General features: G+C 49.3%; 1 protein-coding gene across 2 annotated transcripts; it reads left to right on the forward strand.

Moving 5' to 3' along the window:
- The first annotated feature begins 30 nt into the window (after positions 1-30).
- On the forward strand, positions 31-16,829 carry FRMD8 (FERM domain containing 8). Of its 2 annotated transcripts, none has more exons than XM_083417089.1 (11): positions 31-225; positions 1,027-1,108; positions 2,570-2,737; positions 4,799-4,900; positions 5,394-5,452; positions 6,579-6,745; positions 9,074-9,298; positions 9,737-9,860; positions 10,865-11,008; positions 12,150-12,354; positions 15,077-16,829. In XM_083417089.1, the coding sequence occupies exons 2-11, from the start codon at positions 1,027-1,029 to the stop codon at positions 15,193-15,195; spliced, it is 1,395 nt and encodes a 464-aa protein (XP_083273215.1). In that variant the 5' UTR covers positions 31-225; the 3' UTR covers positions 15,196-16,829. The 2 variants fall into 2 exon arrangements, with proteins under 2 accessions (XP_083273215.1, XP_083273216.1); XM_083417090.1 differs by having other exon boundaries at positions 181-242.
- Positions 16,830-17,056: the final 227 nt, after the last annotated feature.

Below are 17,056 nucleotides of genomic sequence, written 5' to 3' on the forward strand. Positions count from 1 at the left end.
GCCGTGACGTCCCCACAATGGGGGTGGGGAAACCCCGCCGCGCGCGCTTGCGCGTGCGCAGTTTCCCTCTCCTCCTCCCCGCCCCGTGAAATTCCTGGGCTGGCAGGAGCAGCCAATAGGCGAGCTCGGAAGGAGTGACGCCACACGCAACGGGGGTGGGTCCCCTGTTAGAACTGCAGAACTTTCCTCCTTGCAACGAAAGCAGGAAGGAAAAGGAGGACACAGGTGAAACTGGCGGCCAGGTAGGCAGCGCGCTTCCCCCGCCCCGGCTGCCGCTTCCTAGGGACTTTCTCTCCCCCCTCTGTTCTGAGTGCGCCCCCTCCCCATCTCACTTGACCCCCACCCACCTGGGCAAGGCTCCAGCACCCCCTCCCCGTCTCACCTGGGTAGCGCAGCGCCTAGCCACGCCCCTCCGCCCTCTGGGTCCAGCGGAGCAGGGCGGGGAATTTCCTAGGACCCTGCCCCGAGAGGAGTGCAATCTCACTTGCTGGAGGCGGGAGAAAGTTGGTCGGGATGGGGTGGGGTGGGGAAACAAAGGGAAAGGGCGCGAAGCTGGGGACGGGGAGGAGGGAAAGTGTTTAGCAGTAGCACTAGAAAAAACTGGGGGGGGGGGGACGTGCAGCCTTCTGACCTCCCCGTTGCACAGGTAGCAGGACCATCCTGAGAGGCCGCAGGGCATCAAAACCTGCGCTGCATCCAAAATCGGGGAGGGGCCGTGTCTTTTTAACTGCGCCAATTCCAGCCTGAAACGCTGGAGAGCCACTGCTGCCTGTCAGTGCAAACAGCATTGAGCTAGATGGACCAGTATAAGGCACAGGTGATGTCCCGTCCCCGTCCCCCCCCCCCCGAAGCCAGACAGTGTAGCATAGCAACTGCGAACTTGCTGGGTGGTTTACTAGACACGGTGTAAGGCACCTTCAACCCACTACGAGTCAACTTCCTCTCTTCAAGTATATCCTGCAGCTGGGATTTGAACCCACAACCAATTCCTCACATTTCACATGTGCACCTGCTTTGTCTCTGCAGATGGAGGGGGACCGGCTCGGCGTACCCCAAAGCACAGAGGACCACTCCCAGCGGAGCAGCATCTCTTCCGCGGGACCCCGAAGTGAGTGAGAAGGGGGAGAGGCCGAAGAAAGGGCCTGGAAGGGGGGGGCACCTCAGCGGGGTTCTCGACCTTCTTACACCAGATGCTGGAAGGGAACAGGCCTGAGCAGAGTTGGGGTTTGTGGTTCTGGGATAAGCCCTCGAGATCTTCAATGTCCTGCCTTTTGCTTGACAGGCCACATTGTTCCGTGGGTGGTAGGGAGTAGGGCATGTTGAATTCTTCAGCTTTCAAATTCCAAAAATGAGGCGACCTAAAAAGTAGTAACATGACTTATAATAATTTATTATTTATACCCCACCCTTCTGGCTGGGTTTCCCCAGCCACTCTGGGCGGCTGCCAACAGATTAAAATACAATAACCTATTAAACATTAAAAGCTTCCCTAAACAGGGCTGCCTTCAGATGTCTTCTAAAAGTCTGGTAGTTGTTTCTCTCTTTGACATCTGGTGGGAGGGCGTTCCACAGGGCAGGTGCCACTACCAAGAAGGCCCTCTGCCTGGTTCCCTGTAACTTGGCTTCTCGCAGCGAGGGAACCGGCAGAAGGCCCACAGCACTGGACCTCAGTGTCTGGGCAGAATGATGGGGGTGGAGACGCTCCTTCAGGTATACTGGACCGAGGCCGTTTAGGGCTTTAAAGGTCAGCAACAACACTTTGACTTGGGAATTCAAAAGATATTTTGGTTAAAGTAATATAATTTAGTTTTGCTTGGTAGTTACAATGTGTGTAAAATTGCATGGAAATCATTAAAAATGATTGGCAAGTACTTGCCAGTATTGTTTATTATTTTTTATTATTTAGCATTGCCTGACATTTTAAAAGACAGCTATTTGAAACATTCAAATAATACCGTAATTAAAATTGGCAATAAGCTAAAAACATTACATGTCAACCTTCTACATACCTGGGTAGGTTTGCCTAAAAAAAATTAAAATGGAGATAGTAATGCTTCTGAAAAGCAGTTGCTGGGGAGGGGGCCCCTGCACTCAAGTCCTGCTTGCCGGTTTCCCATTGGAGCACCTGGTTTGCCGCTGTAAGAAGCGGATGTTGTACTAGATGGGCCCCCTTTGGCCTGATCCAGCAGGCTCTCCTCATTTACTTAAAATGTTCTCAGCAGGTGCCGAAAAGAATACAATGATGTCATTCGGCAGGGAGTTCCAAAGTTCAGGTGCTGCCACACTAAAATATCTGTTAACAAATACAGAGCAGGTATTTCGTGACAAATCAAAGCGACCAAGTGTGGTAAAGCAGTCTGGTTTAGATGCCAGCACAGAATGCTTTGAGACCTGACTGCGTCTGGTTCCTTCATCTGAAAAGTGAAGGAGATTGTTGGTTTTAGGGGCCCCTGCGTCATTTGCACGCAAAACGGGGTGGGAGTTTAGCAGGAATCTGGATCTCCCGTGACCTCTGCTCAGTTGCAAGAAATGTGCTGGTGTCCCAATCCTCCTCCTTCTCTTGTCCCAGACCTGGACGTCCTGGTGTACCTGATCGATGACACGGTGGTCCGGCTAACAGTGGACAACCTGCCGTCAATCACGGCCCACGAGCTCCATCGGATTGTCTTGGAAAGCCTGAGGTTGCCTGAGGGGGCCCTGGAGCTATTTTCTCTGTGGCTGGTCTCCCCGTTTCTTGGTAAGGCTCTGAGGCTCCTTTCTAAATGAGCCCTTAACTTCGTCGCTGCTCCTAGCACCACTGGAGAATCTGTTGTTATGCCAGCTAGAGGCGAGGGGTGCCTGAGCATGTGCAAAGTGCCTTCCTCTCGCACCCACCTTCTCATGTTCCTTAACCCCAGAAGAAGGTGCACCTGAGCATGTGCAGAGTGCCTTTCCCATGGGTGATCTGCTGATTTCTGGCACTTCACAAACTGATTGTGGGATGCAAGCTGCAAATCTGCTTTTGAGAGCTCATGCAGCAACCTGAGTGGATGACTAAGGTGTGAGTCAAGCAAGTCCCAGGTTTGAAAGTTGCTTGTGGCAGGAGCCCCCGAGGTTGCTTTGAGCAATCTACCATTCTCTCCGCCTAAGCCCACATCTGGACTTGTGATGAACTGGCTGACCTAACTTCAGCGATGTGGCAACCATTGATGCATATTTTTCTTTGGAACTTCCCTCCAAAAACCCACACACCCTTTCCCTTGTTTCAGATGCATTGCTGTGTAAAATGTGTTGCTAGGGTAATGATCACCATACAAATCAAATTCCAGGTCCTGCTTTGGGGCTCCCTATTGGGGCATCTTAGGGCCCAGGGGGCGCTGTGGGTAAAAGCCTCAGTGCCTAGGACTTGCCGATCGAAAGGTCGGCGGTTCGAATCCCTGCGGCGGGGTGCGCTCCCGTCGTTCGGTCCCAGCGCCTGCCAACCTAGCAGTTCGAAAGCACCCCTGGGTGCAAGTAGATAAATAGGGACTGCTTACTAGCGGGAAGGTAAACGGCGTTCCGTGTGCTGCGCTGGCTCGCCAGATGCAGCTTGTCACGCTGGCCACGTGACCCGGAAGTGTCTGCGGACAGCGCTGGCTCCCGGCCTTTAGAGTGAGATGAGCGCACAACCCTAGAGTCTGTCAAGACTGGCCCGTATGGGCAGGGGTACCTTTACCTTTATTGGGGCATCTGGTTGTCCACTGTGATAACAGGATGCTGGACTAGATGGGCCCCCTTCAGCCTGATCTAGCTGCAGAAGGGCTCTTCTCATGTTTGATTATTTTTCTAAAAAAATATAGCCCTCCTGTTCCTAGAATCATAGAATTGCAGAGTTGGAAGGGACCCCAAAGGGTCATCCAATCCAACCCCCAGTGTTAGAAATTAGCCAGGCACCAGGCGCATTCTTGCAACAGGTGCGGGTCCAATTGCGAGCAAATGGATCTCTGTAGATGCCAGGCTGGCAACTGGGAAAGCAAATGTCACTTAGAGAAGGATCTAAAATATTTTCCTTGGAGCTTGCATTTGTTTTATTTTGGATTGTTTTATTTGATGTTTTAATGTGTTGCAACTGCTTTGAGATTCATTGTTTAAAATATAAAGCGGTATCGAAATGAAAAGAAAATCACCCATCATCATCATAAGCTCCACCAAGGTGGAAATGGCGTCTAAACTTTCCATTGGTGTAACCATTTGGTGATTAGATTATATAGCTGAGTTTCTGCAGTTCCCTGCAGTGTAGGAGTCACAGCTAACTGCATTGGTGCCTCAAAATAGTTTACAAAATAAAAACACATAATATACAAAATTTAGAACTCAAATTAAGAGATGAAAACAACTGAGCAGCATATACGGTGCAAAAGGCTTGCTGGAATGTTCTTAGCCAGGCGTCTTAAACTTAGCAGGGATGGTGCCTGCTTGATTTCTAGTGGCAGGGAGTTCCACAGAATTGGGCCCAACACACTGAGACAAAATAGGAAGCGCATGAAACACTTTATCCAAATGTGGGTAATGGAATGTGGAATGGGCTGATGACACTGCGTTTCCTCTTGTTATCGGGTGAGCTTTGCCAGCTCTGGGAGCGATCCAGTGCTGTGCTTGCAAATGATCTCAGTGAGCTGAGATTGATGGCTCCAAGCAGTCGCTGAGGCACCCTGAACCGAAGTTGTTCAGGGCTTTGGAAATTAATGCTTTAGCCTTTAGCCTTCCATTTGGCTGGAGAAGTCAGGAGGCTGCTGAGAGCCCTCACTCTCTGCCATCTCTCTCTCTCTCATCTTGGCAGAACTGCAGCTGAAGCCCAAACACCAGCCCTACAAGGTCTGCCGCCAGTGGCAGGACCTCCTCTTCCGCTTCACCAGCTGCTCCAAGGATGAGATCTTCGAAGGTGTGGATGTGAGCTAAGTTCCCTCCTCCGGCCCCCCAAGCTACTGGCCTCCTCTTACCCTTCTGCTGCAACCGGGCAGAGAGTTTGGGGGCCTGCTGGTTGCAGCCTCCCTTTCTAGAGGGGGAGAGATGCCTAGTGCGCAAGCCGGCACCAATCTGCACAGTAGTTATGGAGCTGTTGGGGTCCCTTCTGAGGCTGCCTGCAGGGTTCTCGCGACTCACAGCTTTCTGGGGCTGCTGGTTGTGCCTGCAGGAGAGGCTGTTTTGCTTTTGACATGCCCCATATAGCCAAGTTCTTGAGCTGCAACTGGTCCCCTGCTTCTTTTTATTAGACAAATTCGTGGAGGGCAGGATTATGCTCTGCCTTCTACAGCTGGAGGCAGCAGTGCTTTTGAATCCCAGGTTGTTGGAAACCATGGGAGGGGGAGAGTTGCTGCTGTTGCCACTGGCCTCATCCAGCAGGACAGTTCTTAGGTTCTCTTTCTCCTCATCAGATGAGCCATCACTGCAATTCCGAAGGAACATCTTTTTCCCAAAGAGGAAGGAGGCCCAGGTGAGTTCTCCCAGTGGTATCCTCTAATTGCATAGTTTTCTTTACTCTCTAGGTAGTGCCATTGCACAGTACGACAGATTCACGAAGGAGAGGTCTGTTGACTCTGTTATGGCCTCTGCAATTGGAAGCAGCAATGCTTCTGAATGTTAGCATCTAGGGGTTGAAAGGCCAGCTGGCTCGGCCCCAGCTGCAACGTCTCCCTCTCAGCCTTGCCACTGCGAAGATTCATCAACCTCTGCTCCGACATACATCAGCTTGCAGACTTGAGCACACTTTGCTCAGCAGTGTATACTGCGCAACAGAAGAGGTGTGAGGCTGTAGATACATACAGTGGTGCCCCGCAAGACGAATGCCTCGCAAGACGGAAAACCCGCTAGACGAAAGGGTTTTCCGTTTTGGAGGTGCTTTGCAGGACGAATTTCTCTACGGGCTTGCTTCGCAAGACGAAAATGTCTTGCGATTCCTGGGGTTTTTTTCCGCTCCCCACCCCCTTTTTCTAAGGCACTAAGCTGCTAATAGCCTTTTAGCAGCTAATCCGCTAATCCCTTAAGCCTTTAATAGCCGCTAATAGCCGCTAATAGTGCTAATCCGCTAATGGGCTTGCTTTGCAAGACGAAAAAACCGCTAAATGAAGAGACTCACGGAATGGATTCTTTTCGTCTTGCGAGGCACCACTGTACTAAGCTATGCATTTATTAAACATAAATCAGGACAAAGAAACATGTTGTCTTTCCTTGCCGTCTTCTCGGAGAGAGAGAACAAACAACAGCTACACAGAGCAGAAGTTCCGCTTACGTCGGCAGTCTGTGCTGGAATGTAAACAGACACGCGACACGCAACAATCCCATGTCTGCAGCAAAAAGGTGGAATGGAATCCTCAACAGTGAATACCAGTTGCTAGAAACCCCAGGAGGGGAGAGTGTTGCTCAGTGTTCTCGTGTCCTCCTTGAGGATTTCCCCTTTGAGGCATTTGCTTGGCCACTGTGAGAACAGGATGTTGGCCCAGATGGGCCATTGGCCTGATCCGGCAGCCTCTTCTTACATTCTCTGCCCCTTCCCCTGTTTGGCTTTTGAATCTGCTTGCTGTCTGTGTGCCCATCCTCATTTCTCATCTCCTCGTCCCAAGATCCAGGATGAAGATGTCCTGCGGCTCTTGTACGAAGAAGCCAAGTACAACATCCTGGAAGGGCGGTACCCCTGTGACCTGGCGGACTGCGAGGTGCTGGGAGCCTTGGTTTGCCGGGTGAACTTGGGGCGCTACGATCCGGAGCAGCACACAGCCAGTTTCTTGAAGTAAGTGGACACAGCTGTGGGGCTGAGATCTGTGGGGTGCTCAGCCCTTAGTGGTGGGGGGGGGATTGGGTGCCTGTGCAAGGTGGGGCTGGGAAAGGCAAATAAGAGGGTCTCTGAAGGCTCTTGAGGCATCAAAAATGGCCCAGATATAGAAGGAGGTGGTAATATTTGGAAATGCTAAAATGTTGTATGTGCATGAATTGGCAAGTGGATAACTGATGGTTAAGGATAATAAGTTTCAAAACAACAACAACAAAACTATTGTAATAGAAGGTTAATTGTAAGGAATGGAATGTGAACTGCTAGAAAAAAACACAGCAGCAACTAGAGGAAACTTTGGGCACATCAAGAATTGTAAAACAATTTTTGGGGGGAGGGGATATTAAATTTGTCTTAATTTGTGGCTGATCTGGTAGAATTTGGAGAATCAATAAAAACGGTTTGGTGAGAAAAGGGAGGAGGTGGCAATCACCAGTGAGCTGGTGTGGAGGGAAGGGGAAAGGTGTGGGGAGACTTTCCAACCACATCAATGGAAACCTGGAGTTAGATGGAACCAAATGCAAGTTGAAGGAAGACAGCTCACACCCTGTCCCCAAGTGGAGGGAGATCAAGCCGGTGGGCTGGGAGTAGGTGAAAGGGGGCCAGTTAAGGATCCAAGAGTACGTAAAAGACTGCATGTACACCATATGTTGAAAGCACATTTAATGCACATTCCCCCCTCCCCCCAAAAGAGGAGAAGAATGGGAACTGTAGTTTGCCCCGCTCAGAGCTTCAGTTCTCAGCATGCTTAACAAACTACAATTCCCAGGATTCTTTGGGGGGAGTCATGTGGCTTAAATATATGTTGTGTATGCAGTCACACTTTTCTGAGAAGAAGAGGTCAACTTTAGTGACCTAGCCTTGACCACTTCCAGGTGAAACTATTCCACTATATAATCTTCATTACGCAAGTTGCAATTGAGAACAAAATAATCATAATTAAAAATTTAATCCATTTTTAATTAAAATCTCTAATTATACTTGTCTAAAAAGATCTGTTGTCTGCTTAGAAGTCCCCTCTGCTGACTTGCTCTGATCCTTTCCAGTTTTTTCACTCTGTTCTGTAGGTCCCAAAAGGGTAAAAATCTAATTAAGAAGCCGGTGATTTCTTGATCAGAACAGGCTGTTAATTCAAAAGAAACGTGTCTCAAGAATTTTTGCCTCCGGCCCATCATTTAAGGGACATTTTCATTGCCTAATGAATTGCGTCCCCCGTTGGCAGATTCATACACAAATCCTTTGGGAGGCAGGAACCCTTCTTTGTCTGTCACCTAACATGACCAAAAATCTTAGCATGTATGTCTGTCTGAAGAAAATGTGACTTTCTCCACCACCTTTTGAAGTAGCTGCTTGCTTGTAATTTCATAGCAAAGCTATGCGGACCATCCTTGTTGACCCGGCAGTCTAGAACAGGGGTAGCTGGTGAAGTGCCCTCCGTTCCCCATGGACTACAACTCCCATCATCACTGGCCATGCTGTTTGGGACTGATGGGAGTTATAGTCCGGCATCATCTGCAGGGCGTCATGCTCTCTTCCCCTACTCAAAAGTCCTTGTTGTGCATTCTCTCACCTTACTGTTTTAAGAGGAGGCCAGTGATGGATGATCTCAGCTCCCTATCCTTGGAGCGCAATAAACTCTTATTTACCAATTACTCTGTCACACACCATTTTGGGGTTTGTTTGTTTGTTTGTCTTGGGGGATGAGTAGAGGAAGGGGGAGCTTTGCAGACTGGTCTTCAGTATGCCCGCGGGGGGCGGGGGGGGGCTGAGCTGGAGGCCTCTTTAACGTTTGAATCGTGGCGGGCAGATTTGTGGCTGCAATGTTGCCCAGGGCAAGGGTACATTAGCGGTGCTTCCCACAGATAGACATGGGGATTGTTATAACAATAGGCTAAAAAGGAATTGTGAATAAAGGTTAACTCTTTTGAAATTTATTGTGTGATTATCTTCCTTAGTGGGTCATGCAAACTGCTATTGTGAACAATGCTTTTTATAGGCAGCCCTGTATCAAAAAGGGTTTTAATGCTTGATGTTTTGTTATGTTTTTATATGTGTTGGAATCAGCCCAGAGTGGCTTGGGTACAAATATTATTATTATTTATTAATTTAATTAATTAATTATATGGGGTGGGGGGCACTGGGAATGAGTTTATAGAACCACTGGTTTAGAGTGGCCCCTCATGAGAAAAACCCTGTAGGTTCTGTAACCTGCATCCCACAGAGCTTTGTGGGGGGCAGAGGGAGCTGTACCTTACCCTGTGCTGAATGAGCTTTTTCCTCCCCGCTCAGAGAGAGGCTGGACTCTTTCCTGCCTTCCCACCTTTGCCGAAGAGGCCACAGACTCCTCTCGGCCCTGTGGAAGCGAGGCAGTGCCCACTCGCCTGCGGACGAACAGGGCCTGCTGCGAGCTTTCCGGGAGTTGCCCGAAGAGGAGGAGGCCTGCGAGGACCGGGCTGCCCTGCGCAAGCTTTACCACTCCTACCTGCAGAAGTGCCACGAACTGCCTCATTACGGGTGAGTTGGGTGGCTTGGTGGTTGTGGGAACGGGAGTGGGGATGCAGAAAGGGCAACCTGGATGCCAGCATGGCAAACCACAGGGTGGTTTCTGTCAAGGTGCCCTAGCCTCACTGGCTGCCATGTTCATGGGCTGTCTGCGCGCTCTCTGCCTGCTGAACAGCATCCTGTTCTTGCAGAAGCCAAATACCCCTAAGAACCAATGAATCCAGATAGACTGCCTTTGGACCTGGAGGTTCCACGAGGACGTAAGAAGAGCCTGGCTGCTGGGTCAGGTCAAGGGAGGCCTGTCTAGTCTAGCATCCCATTCCCACAGTGGCTGACCCAATGGGAAGTTCTTGAGCAAGCAAGACCTGATCACATCAGCCCTCCTGTCTGCGCTTGAGATTCCCCACTTGCAATTCTCTCTTTGTGTTTCTTTCTTTCCCTCCCTTCCAGGTGTGCCTTTTTCTATGGGGAGATTGACAAGCCCGCCCAGGGCCTGCTGCATCGGGGAGGGCGCAAGGCGGTAGTGGTTGCCATCAGCCTGGAGGGCGTCTCCATCATCGACAGCAAGGAGAAGGTAAACTCAAAAGATTCCTGCATTGCAGTAGGTTCGGCTAGATGACCCTTGAGGGGGGGGGTCTCTTCCAGCTCTATGATTCTGTGAACTTTAGCTCTATGATTCTAGGGGTGAGCCAGCCCTCCTCTCACTGGGGCCTGCGCTCTTTCTCTCATGACCTGGGCTGACTTTGTGGGTTAAGCCCTCTGCAGGTCTCCAGGCCCCAGAGCCCCTTCCTGCCTCGTGGCCTGGGCTGTTTTGCAGAATTTGCAATATGGAGATGGGGTGAGGGACTTGTCGGCAGAGGAAGAAGTGGTGTCTTGGGGCCCTTCCCTTCCAATGAATGAAAAGAAATAAAGCAAAAATTTGGAGATCTAAACCATGAAGCACCACAGCCTGGAAGGTCAAAAGCACAAAGGTCCAGCACTTCTTCCCAAAGGAATCATATAGTATTAACTCATACAAAAGTTCCTTTTTTTTAAGTATTCTCTATCCTGTGAGTTCCATCATCATTGAAAGAAAGGGTTCTGCATAATCTTAAAGGTACCAGATGTTTGCATATGCTGGTATCACTGAGCAGATGTGAGGTGCCTCAATATTTGTATAAGAAAATAAAATACTTTAGATACTTTCAATTTAAAGAAATACCTTTTCAATAAGCGGTATGTTGGGGGGCCCTTTTCCAGTTCTGAAAGAGTCCAGGGGCCCAGTCTTGGAGCAGTGTGTGCTTATGAGTGAATAATAATACTAATTTTATTATTTATACCCCACCCATCTGGCTGGGTGTCCCCAAGCAGTCTGGGTGCCTTATAGCATGTCTAAAAAGATAATGAAAACACCATGCATTAAAAAACCTCCCAATACGGGGCGGCCTTCAGATGTCTTCTAAAAGTTGTGTAATTCTTTATCTGCTTGACATCTGAAGGGAGGGTGTTCCACAGGGACACACACACACACACACACATTCTTGCACCCCTTGCACACTAACCGTCTTTTCTGTTCACCCACCCCCTGTTTCCCGGCAGCACATCTTGCTTGGCCTGGCCTTCCAGGAGCTGTCCTGGGACCACACTTTCCCCAACGAGGAAGAGCACATCCTGTGGCTGGAGTTTGATGGGGAGAACGAGGGCACGCCCGTCAACAAACTCCTGAAGGTCTACTCCAAGCAGGTAAGAACCTAAGAAGGGCCTGCAGGACCAGGCCAGTGGCTCACATCCTCTTCTCACAGTGGCCAATCAGATGCCTCTTCTGGGATACCTGCAATCAGGATTCGAACACAAGCCCTCTCCCCTCCTGTGTTTCCCAGCAGCTGGTATTCAGAAGCATTGCTGTGCTCATGTGTGCATGAATAACTGGCAAGCACCAAATCCTTATTTGGAAGAGCAACACTTTTTAAAATCTTTGTAGCATTTAACACAAAACAAAATAAATGACGTGCTGGCTGTCCGGCAATGATGCTCCACAAAATGTCTGGCCACAGAAACAATTCTCACTTTGCATGGAGAACTCAGCCCATCTCTTCCAGGCTAAGAGATGCCTCGTCTTGGGGCCAGCTTGTAAGACTATAAGGTGCCCCAAGACTGTCATAAGAAAATCAGGTGTGTTTTTAAATGTATTGGGTGATGCTGTGGGTTAAACCACAGAGCCTAGGACTTGCCGATCAGAAGGTCGGCAGTTCGAATCCCCGTGAACTCCCATTGCTCAGTCCCTGCTGCTGCCAACCTAGCAGTTCGAAAGCACATCAAAGTGCAAGTAGATAAATAGGTACCACTCTGGTGGGAAGGTAAACAGCGTTTCCATGTGCTGCTCTAGTTCGCCAGAAGCGGCTTAGTCGTGCTGACCACATGACCCGGAAGCTGTACGCCGGCTCCCTCGGCCAATAAAGTGAGATGAGCGCCGCAACCCCAGAATCGGTCACGACTGGACCTAATGGTCAGGGGTCCCTTTACCTTTACCTTTTTTACTTTTTATTCTGCCTTTCCTCCAAGGAGTTCAAGGTGGCATAGCCCCCAGCTTGTCCTCCTCACAACAACCCTGCGAGGAAGATAAAGCCAAGAGGAAATATAAAGTAATTATGTAATATTATTAACTTCAAATAGTGACTGGCCCAAAGTCATCCAGTGAGCTTCATGTGAGCTTTGCGGGTAGGACCTCTTGTTTTAATTGTGTGCAGAGCCATGCACGTTGATGGCACTATATAATTCAATGCTAACAATAATGACCAAGTGGGGATTTGTACTCAGGTCTCCCAGGCCTTAGCCTAGCACTCTTAACCACTGCAGTTAGCTGCTGCTCCTTCCTTCCCTCCAGGCTGAACTTATGAGCGGCCTGATAGAGTATTGCATTGAGCTGAACACGGCTGCCGAGGGGGGAGCTCTGGACCCCAGCGCTGCGTCCTCCTCCTCTGCGTCCCAGAGCCCCCCGACTGACAGGCGGCACCCCAAGCTCCAGCGGCAGAACAGCGTCCTCTGCAGCCGGATCCAGCATCTTTCGACCATAGACTATGTTGAGGATGGTAAGTTGGCAAAAGCGGGGAGGCGGGGTGGGTGCCAGATGCGGAAGGTTGTGTGGTGGAGAGGGTGGGAGGCAATGCAGCCTATGTTGAGGTGGGGGGATGTTAAGTTATTTTTTGTGGGGTCTTTTGGCTTCCCAGAGGTAGATTGTGGTTGACCACTGTGGGAAACAGGTGCAGAGAGAGCCTGTGGCCTTCCAGGTACAGACATACCTTGGTTGTCGAACGCCCTGGAACTCAGACATTTTAGCTCCCAAACGCCGCAAACCTGGAAGTGATTGTTCCTGTTTGCAAACGTTCTTTTGGAACTCAAATGTCCGATGGGGCTTCTGCAGCTTCTGATTGGCTGCAGGAGCTTCCTGCAGCCAATCAGAAGACATAATTTGGTTTTGGAAGTCGAACAGACTTCTGGAATGGATTCCTTTCGACTTCCACAGTACAACTGTACTACGTTATTTTGTTGCCGTCTTTTGACTCCCCGAAAAAGCCCCCTCCCCAGGCGTCTCACAGTGGTGCCTCGCAAGACGAAAAGAATCCGTTCCGTAAGTCTCTTCGTCTAGCGGTTTTTTTCGTCTTGCGAAGCAAGCCCATTAGCGGATTAGCGCTATTAGCGGTTTAGCGGCTATTAGCAGCTATTAAAGGCTTAAGGGATTAGCAGATTAGCTGCTAAAAGGCTATTAGCAGCTTAGTGCCTTAGAAAAAGGGGGTGGGGAGCGAAAAAAACCCCCCAGGAATCGCAAGACATTTTCGTCTTGCGAAGCAAGCTCATAGAGAAATTTGTCCTGCGAAGCACCTCCAAAACGGAAAACCCTTTCATCTAGCGGGTTTTCCGTCTTGCGAGGCATTCGTCTTGCGGGGCACCACTGTATATCTCAGGGGGTAGATGTTGCAGAACCACAGCTTCCCGCATCCCTCACTGATTGCCCCACTGACTGGGGGTGCTGGGAGTTGAAGCCCGACAACAGCGTTACGAAAAGGATCGGAAAAACGAAACTGGCAAATACAGTGGTACCTCAGGTTACATACGCTTCAGGGTACAGACTCCGCTAACCCAGAAATAGTACCTCGGGTTAAGAACTTTGCTTCAGGATGAGAGCAGAAATCGTGCTCCAGCAGCAGGAGACCCCATTAGCTAAAGTGGTACCTCAGGTTAAGAACAGTTTCAGGTTAAGAACGGACCTCCGGAACAAATTAATTACTTAACCCGAGGTACCACTGTATCACAATGCTTACAGACAAGCCTCTGTTGTGACCCTTTTGGAGCTCTGTGTGGAGTTCCGGTTGTCTCATCACAAAGAACTGAGGGGGAAAGGGGTGACAAAATTGATTGAGCAGCTGGAGCAGCTGCTGTTGCAATTTTATTTTGTTGCATTTATATCCCACCTTAGTCTGCAAGAAGCTCAAGGTGGCACAGAGGGTTCTCCGCTCCTCATCTAATCCCCACCACAACCCAGTAAGGTAGACTAAACTGATAGAGGCAGGGACACCCTGTAAGCTGTATGACCAAGTGGAGATCTGAGCTCTGGACTTCCAGGTCCTAGTTTGACAGACTAGGCACTACACCACTAGGCACTTTTTTTCATTAGCTTAGAAAATAAGTCAGGTGGGAACATGATAAGAGGTGTTTAAAACCATGCATGATATGGAAGAGGCGACTAGAGAGGGTTTTTCTTCTTCTTTCCCATTCTATTAGAGTACTGTGAAAAGTAAGGGAGGGGTAGGAGACTTTGCCTGTACCCAGGGACCCAGCACTTCTACACAAAGTTCATAGTTTGTAAAGCAATATGGCATGGAAATAAATAAAATAAAAACCAAAGTGCATTGTTAAACTATGGAACTCACTCCCACAAGAAGCAGCGACAGCCCACCAACTTGGATGGCTTTAAACGGGGATGAGGCAAATTTATGGAGCTGTAGACAGCCTCCAGGACCAGAAGGCCCCCCCCCCCCAGGTGCCAGTGGCTTCGAATTGCAAAGAGCAGGAGAGGGGGCCTGTTGGACTCATGTCCTGCTTCTTGGGCTTCCCAGGGTCAGGGTGCTGGGCTAGGTGTACCAGTTCCCCACCCCTGATCTATTCAATTGTCAGATTAAGCCCCTGTTTTGATGACTGTTGGCCATACCAGAGAAACAGAGCCTCCAAGCATAGGGACAGTCTATCTCAGATTGCTGAGTCCTTGGGTTAAGGAACACTGAAGAGGGTTGTCACCTCACTGCTCTGCTTGAGGAAAACGTGATGCTGGACTGAAGGGACATACAGTGGTGCCTCGCAAGACGAAAAGAATCCGTTCCGTGAGTCTCTTCGTCTAGCGAAGCAAGCCCATTAGCAGATTAGCGCTATTAGCGGTTTAGCGGCTATTAGCGGCTATTAAAGGCTTAAGGGATTAGCGGATTAGCTGCTAAAAGGCTATTAGCAGCTTAGTGCCTTAGAAAAAGGGGGTGGGGAGCCAAAAAAACAACCCAGGAATCGCAAGACATTTTCATCTTGCGAAGCAAGCCCATAGCAAATTCGTCCTGCGAAGCACCTCCAAAACGGAAAACCCTTTCGTCTAGCGGGTTTTCCGTCTTGCGAGGCATTCGTCTTGCGGGGCACCACTGTATATATTTTAAACGATCGTTCCCCCACCCCCAGGTTCCTCTTGGGGTAGGAACCATTGTTATCTCTGCACTGCTGGACCTGGACTGGACTGCCTTACTGCTGTTGAACAGTTTTTGCTTCTCTCCCCAGGGAAAGAAATCAAGAGGGTGAAACCCCGCCGGACTACCTCATTCTTTGGCCGCCAGTTGTCCAACGCCCCCACCTCCTACTCGGCTGTCCGGGGGGCAGAGAACCTGGAGCAGGGCTGACTGTCTTCAGAGGGTGGCATTATTGGGACCAATCGACTTGGGGGGCAGCTGAGCTGTCGGCATTCTAACCACCTTCTGGGATTGGAGCCAAACCCTCCCCCCTCCAAAATCCCACACCCACAATACATCTCAAGTAACCTTTCTCCCCATTTCTGAGTTTGTTCTCAGTGTCCAGCTTGGTTCTGCTGAGCATATGAGGTTCAGGGCAAGGAGGAAGAACATTGGGGACCACTGTCAGAGGGAAAGCTGAGCTCTAATCTTGCATCAGATGTCTGCTTGCCTTGATCTGCCTCTTATTCCAGCAGTTGCATCTTCAGAAACACTCTTTTTTGCAGACAAGATACTTGTTTCATTCATTTATTTCAAGCCCCACTACATTTCTCCTGCTCCTTACAGAGAGCCTGGTGACTGGGGAGCTATAGGGGGAAAACATTTGAAGGAAGCAGGGCTGGGAGACACCGTTTCAGATGCAAGTCAGAGCATGTTTATTTGCAGAACAGTTTGTCTGCCTGAGATGCAGCTCTGGTGAGTGAGCTCTGTCCTAGCTGCATCTCCCCACATCCAGCTACAGCCCCCAGTGTTGGCATTCTAAAGGGGATTTTTGTCTGCACATCTGAACAACTTCTGCATTCATCGTAAATGCCACCCCCCCACAAAAAAATTAATTCCAATTCACTTGAAGTAGCCTGAACATAGCCATATGTTGGTACTGCAGGAAGGAAGGATTTATGCAACACGAGGGCTCCACACATTTTATTTCTTTTTGCGTTTTGCAGAAATTTTAATTTCACTCCAGAATTGCAACAGGGAATGTTATTAAGCATTTTGCCTTAGCAGGCTGGGAATATACAAAACAATGGTGTGCTCTGAGAGATGTGAACTCTAGGGGAGAAATGTGCCATATTTCCATTTTATATTTGGGTGTTTAGAAAACCACAATTACGTTTGCAAATAGGGCACAGCTGGATCGGGATGTGTGTACACATACCCCATCGACACGTCTGGAAGCCTCCCAGAATTGGGCGAGAAATGAGTGGTGTTTAGTGCATCTATTAACTTTAAACATACGTACCCCGTTTGAGGTTGTACATTCACTTCTGCACTTGGGAGAAAAAAACTATGTTGAACTGCTGCAAGCAACTCTGAACCCAAAGAACTTTGTGTGTGGTGGGCAGAGGGTAGGTGTCATTACATCTAGAAAAGCCCTAGCTTTGCCAGTTCAGGGACTGGGAAACTTGTGGCCCTGCAGATGTTGAGCCAGTGGTCAGTGCTGATGGGAGCTCCTCACCATTTTCCTTCTCCCTAAGCCTGCAGAGCATCCATGAGGGATGTCTTTGCAGCTCTGTCCAGTGATTGCTCCCCCCTCTGCCAGCATCTCTCCCCATGCTGTGCCTCTAAGGCCACCGCTTCTCTTTGTAACTTGCTCGTAGGGACCTGGGCATTGACCTAGCCACAGAAAGCACGGTAGGAGAAACCTCATCTTGCAAACAAAGTTTGGGGAAAGTGCCTTTTTTTAACTTCCAAAGAAATACTATGCAACGTGTTTTACACTAATCTTTATTTTCAGTGTGTGTTAACTCACTAACTTTGTATAAAGGATCATTTGTTTGTTGCAATAAAGATGGTGGATCTGAGTATGGGCTGCATTGTTTTAAAACGTCACTTTTTTATTATTCTGAGAATGTCCAAAGTATCAGGGGATAGGCTGAGCATGCTCTATTCCTGCTAAAACTGCAGTGTTGCAGTGCTTGCATCAAACATATCACAATAAAAGATGCTCTGGCCTTTTTCTCTCTATGCGTTTCAAGCATCCACATGTGACAACAAACTTTGCATGATTCTGCAAGCCTCTCATCCCCTA

Source organism: Podarcis tiliguerta, assembly GCF_965153285.1.
Source record: "Podarcis tiliguerta genome assembly, chromosome: 16".
Classification (NCBI taxonomy): Eukaryota; Metazoa; Chordata; class Lepidosauria; order Squamata; family Lacertidae; genus Podarcis; species Podarcis tiliguerta.

What these genes read in the sequence shown, in the direction of transcription:
- FRMD8 (XM_083417089.1), top strand. Translation starts at nt 1,027, where the DNA reads ATGGAGGGGGACCGGCTCGGCGTACCCCAAAGCACAGAGGACCACTCC. An exon ending in CAAAGAGGAAGGAGGCCCAG is followed by an intron (nt 5,453 to 6,578) that starts GTGAGTTCTCCC and finishes CCTCGTCCCAAG; the next exon opens with ATCCAGGATGAAGATGTCCT. An exon ending in CACACAGCCAGTTTCTTGAA is followed by an intron (nt 6,746 to 9,073) that starts GTAAGTGGACAC and finishes CTCCCCGCTCAG; the next exon opens with AGAGAGGCTGGACTCTTTCC.